The following is a 4,918-nucleotide window of genomic DNA, read 5'->3' as shown; positions in this document are numbered from 1 at the left end:
AATTCATGATTCAATCGCCGACGAGATGAACACATTGTCTGATTAAAACGATCGATTGTTTGTAGAAATTGGTTCTCATGGTCCAGTCGTTATTACAATAGTACCTATATATTCTATATACTATATACAATATCTAAATTTCGTTTAATTAGAGCACTGTAGGTATATTATTAATAAGGACGACATTGATGTTATAATGACATTCAATTGTTTGTTCACGTGTTTGTGATGTAAAATATAATCGCACTTAGCAATATGACGAATATTATTTGAAATACCTAATCATTTTGTGTGGTGTATGTTTGCCAGTATAGATTTTTGTTTTAGTTGTTTATATATTACTGTATTTCTGTTCACACGAGTAGCCGTTGTTCTACAATAATAGTAATACAATTATATATATATATATATATATGCTTAGTTCATAATCAGGACAAAATCAAAAGTTTATTTTATATTTAATAAATATCTATATGAACCTCGTTAAGATAAATTGCCACTATGTGACTTTGTATTGTTGTTATGTACGATGTATTTATTATGTTATGCTATACGAGTGCAGTCGACCAGTCGAACAAATTGTCATCAGGAAATTTTTCGCGTTTGTAAACGGATTGAAACAAATCTATCAATCCATCGTAGTCGGGAGTTTCGATGAATTCTAACTTTTTTACGTAGTCAAAATATTTAGCAAACTCTTCTATAGATAAAAGAAAAAAAGATTGATCAGTCATCACATTGTTCTAAAATATTCATATGAAATTATTATTTATGTTTACCTGGCAAATCAGCGCAAAGAGTTTTCGTTTTAATTTTTTTTTTCATATCTCCACAGCTGTAGATATTGATATTGTCTTCTTCAAAGTATTTCATCCAAGGTAACGTGCCGTTGATCAAGTACAGTAGAACGTATCCAAGAGATTCTAAGTCGTCTCTACGACTTTGTTCTATTCACGGTATATAATAAACATATACATATCATTATAATATATACCTATATATATATATATAGGCATAGGTACACAATGTTGATAGATATTGAAAAGTTAGTATTTAGTAGTACTAATTTAAAATATAACCATGTATGACTCAATTGCCTCTTTTTTACCATAATTTATAAAAAAGTATTAATAAAAATATTAAATTGTACCTATTGCAGAAATGCAGAATAATTAAATTATGTCTTATTCTCGTATAAAGAAATGTTAAATATGCCATTTTTAAACTATAATGGTATTATAGTTTTAAGATATCTAAAAATTAAAATTACTTAAATAAAAAAAAATATATTAATGTATTTTATAATAAGAATCAACCATTATATTCTGGAGGGTTATTGATAAGTGTCAATACTGTTTACCAAGGTATTATAATTTTAATATCCTATTGGCTAATAATACAGGTGTGAAAATGTGTTAAAATAAAATTGTTTTTATTAGTTTTAATTTTAATTTTATTTCACTTAATTTATTAATTAATTAAATAAAATTAAGTTTTTCTTAGTACATAGAAATGGTATTAAAAATGTAAAATATTGCAAAAATGATCAAGGAGTTTGTTTTAAAAACTTGTTGATATCTTTTAAAAACTGTAAAATTTTACAATTTGTTGTATTTTTGAAACTGAATATTATTTTCATTCATTCAAAATTCAATCGATTTCAAAATTGTTTTTCAATGTTTTCAATAAATTACTTGTTAATGAAAAATACGATCCGTTTTGGTTTTGGGCAAAGTTTTATTATTTCTAAATAAATCATTAAGTTAAGTTCTTTATTAATTATTTAATTTGTTTATTGGTTAATAATGCCCATTTATAAAAATTATAGACACTTAATAAAAAAATGTTTGAATCGTAAGGTAAAAGTTTATTTTGAAATGTATTATGGTAGGAAATGATTGGTTTTGCTATACATTTACTTTTATTCGTTTATTTAAGAAGACCCACGAATTAAAAATGTATACAATATAATATTGAATTGTATATAATGTGTTGAAATTATAAAGAAAGAATAACTCGTATTAGTAACTAAATAATGTAAATTTTAATAATTATATTAAACGGATATGGTTGAAATTTTAATTACTAGGAGTTATTACATTATGTTATAGCTATATATCTACCCACGTGACACTTCTTACCTATACCCAAATTACCGTTAGCGCTCATGAACTGGTATGTTCCAAAAATGCCGACTTCCGTGTTATACCGTATGTGATTTTTAGTGGTTTTGTCAATATACGTTTTGGCCATTCCAAAGTCGATTAAGTATATTGTGTCCTCTGCCGACTCCTTGAACGGCAACGTCTGTCTCGGTCGTCCTATTAATATGTTTTCAGGTTTAAGGTCTCTGTGAATTAGCTTGCAGTGGTGAACGTATTCGATTCTTGTTAGCTGTAAAACAATTGCAAATGTTTGTAAATTATATAATGAATATGTATACGATGAATAGATTATACGATGAAACATTTCATTAAATTCGCGGGTGATGTCAGTGGTCGAAATACTTTCACCGTCAGTGCACATAAATAAATATACAATAAATACCATTTGTATAGGTATTTAAAATCCATAAAAAAAACAATTTGGCTACTATCGAAAAAATAGACAATTTTGTACGCGGAATTCAATCGATTCGAATGCGTATTTGCATAGGTGTCAACGTTGGCGTATAATGAATATACAGCTACAGATGCATTATAATTAGAGGCCTTCATTCTAGCCAGCTCTGTTACACATTCAATGAAAATTATTAGTCAGTCTAATCAGTCTATACGCGCAGCAATTATATATACGGGCACCAAATTATACGGTAAAATTTCTTTTGAATACATATATATGCGTATCGAAAAATTTGTCGGTTTATATTATATTTTATTTCGTTCGACCTTAAATATAATTAAATGCATAGCGTAGTAATGATAATCGTCAATCGGTATAATATGATTTATATTGGGCAATAGACGACGACGACGATGACGACGACAGCAGCATAATATGTTTTTGAAGATAATTATACACCCGATCTAAATTCCGATCTAAATTCCGAATTTATGCGTTTAATTATAATATTGTAATATAATATGTAGATGGCGTTTGTAAATGCCATCGTCCGTTAGTGTATATTACGTATGTATCCACCATTTGATTAGCGATCATCAGGACAGTCTTTAGTGACATTTTGTTTCCGCCAAGCGTAAAAAGCTCTTTCAACGACGGACCCAACAACTCCATAGCCATGGCCACGTATTTCACTCCGATATTTCCAGAATAGTAGATGTCGAGTAACCCTTCAATTGCGTGATCGTTCACTGAAACCGTGCAATAATAATATTATACACACAAATTAAAAGTCGTATACATCTACTCATATTAATCGAATATAAAAAATACAATCGTTACAATTATTATAATGTAAGGAATTATTGAGATTATGGCGATAGAACTAAAACACGTACCAACAAGAACTCAAATAAAATTCAAATTTGATTTTTCACGAGAGTATATACAATCCAAGATAACCGTAAGTTTGTACACTATAAATAGCTTTAATTATTATACAACTCCCATCGTTTCACTTGCAACTTTGTGCTTGTTTACGTACCTGCGTAATAGTACCTATCTATACGTAATAGTAATAGATATGCCTGCGATACTCGATTCAAGTTTGGAACTTAAAAATTATTAAACTCAGTACAAATCTATTAGTTTTATACAATTGAAAGTTACAATTCGTTTATTTAACTTGTTAAAATATAATAGGTATACTACATACGGTAAATAGTATAAATAGGTTAGGTATATATTGTATAAACGTTAGATTACTTTCGTCTCTCAACTTTTGATAACTTAAAGTTTTATAAATTATTATTCTTGTTATCGATAATTAGAATAATTATTGTTTTCGCTCACACGATAATGCGAGAATTATTAAATGCCATATGAAGGAAGATACCATCAATATATTACGTTTTTGGAAATAATTAAACCAACTGTTTTAAAATTATTTGCTTTTGATTTTTCAAAATATTTTGTCTAAATTACCAATTTATATTAGACCATTTAAATTTGTTACAATTTAAGCCTACACTTAATGTACACTTTATCATTATTATAAAATGTTATACATAATAAAACGATATGGAATAAAATATAAATTTACTATTGCCTTTGAGCATCTTATAGAATTGTTTTTCTTTAGTTATATGCACAGAGGTAATGGGTTCAATTTTGACGGCAATTTCTTCGAACGTGTACAAATTTCTTCCTGTTGTAGAATACAGTTATATATTTTTATTAAACGTAGTTTTGAGTTGTAACGCATGTTATGCCAACCAATAACACCAGTCTACCCCATACCTAGGGCCATGGTAGGGGCTTATGTTTACTAACCTCTGAGGACGGTTCCAAATTTACCACTTCCGATTATATTCTTAATGCTGGACACGAATTTACCCTGTAAACCTCCGTCGAGTACTAAAAAATTATCATCAGTGTCCATTGTTGTTTTTTGCTGTCTGAGGACAATAATGAAGTAGTTTTCATTAATTTGATGTTCGTACGAGTATATTTTTCATCGTAAAATTATTATAATCACATTGCATACTATGACAACGGTATTTATACATTTGAAATATTTTTTACCGAGACTGCACGTATTGTTTGCGTACAGATTAGGCTCATAATTTTTTTTATTGATATTGTTTTATGCGCATACCTTTGTAACAAAATATCAGTTAAAAAATAAAATATACGTAACGTAGTCATCGTAACGGTACACAAATATTTAATTTTATGTTTAACTTTTCAAACAAAGAAAACGAGACTCCTTTGATCGCTTAAATTTTTGTTTTTATTTTGAAAAAACTTTTACTTGGTATTCTCAAGTATTTTTAATAATATATTTAATAATGTAGTC

General features: G+C 28.0%; 1 protein-coding gene across 1 annotated transcript; it reads right to left on the bottom strand.

The window, feature by feature from the left end:
- Window positions 1-548: 548 nt before the first annotated feature.
- Window positions 549-4,501, bottom strand: LOC113550908 (casein kinase I-like). Its single transcript, XM_026952864.1, has 6 exons — window positions 4,393-4,501; window positions 4,163-4,267; window positions 3,142-3,311; window positions 2,142-2,394; window positions 780-947; window positions 549-700 (listed from the first exon to the last, which is right to left on the bottom strand). Exons 1-6 carry the CDS (start codon window positions 4,499-4,501, stop codon window positions 549-551), a joined length of 957 nt encoding a protein of 318 aa, XP_026808665.1.
- Between the last annotated feature and the right edge of the window lie 417 nt (window positions 4,502-4,918).

This window comes from Rhopalosiphum maidis, chromosome 2 (assembly GCF_003676215.2).
Source record: "Rhopalosiphum maidis isolate BTI-1 chromosome 2, ASM367621v3, whole genome shotgun sequence".
Classification (NCBI taxonomy): domain Eukaryota; kingdom Metazoa; phylum Arthropoda; class Insecta; order Hemiptera; family Aphididae; genus Rhopalosiphum; species Rhopalosiphum maidis.
The sequence above is the reverse complement of the archived record's forward strand: the minus strand, read 5'-3'. Positions and strand labels throughout refer to the sequence as shown.

Coding starts and splice junctions, on each gene's coding strand:
- LOC113550908 (XM_026952864.1), bottom strand. CDS start 4,501: ATGGACACTGATGATAATTTTTTAGTACTCGACGGAGGTTTACAGGGT. Junction 4,268..4,392: donor ATTTGGAACCGTCCTCAGAG/GTTAGTAAACAT, acceptor ATTCTACAACAG/GAAGAAATTTGTACACGTTC. Junction 3,312..4,162: donor TAAGATGCTCAAAGGCAATA/GTAAATTTATAT, acceptor GCACGGTTTCAG/TGAACGATCACGCAATTGAA.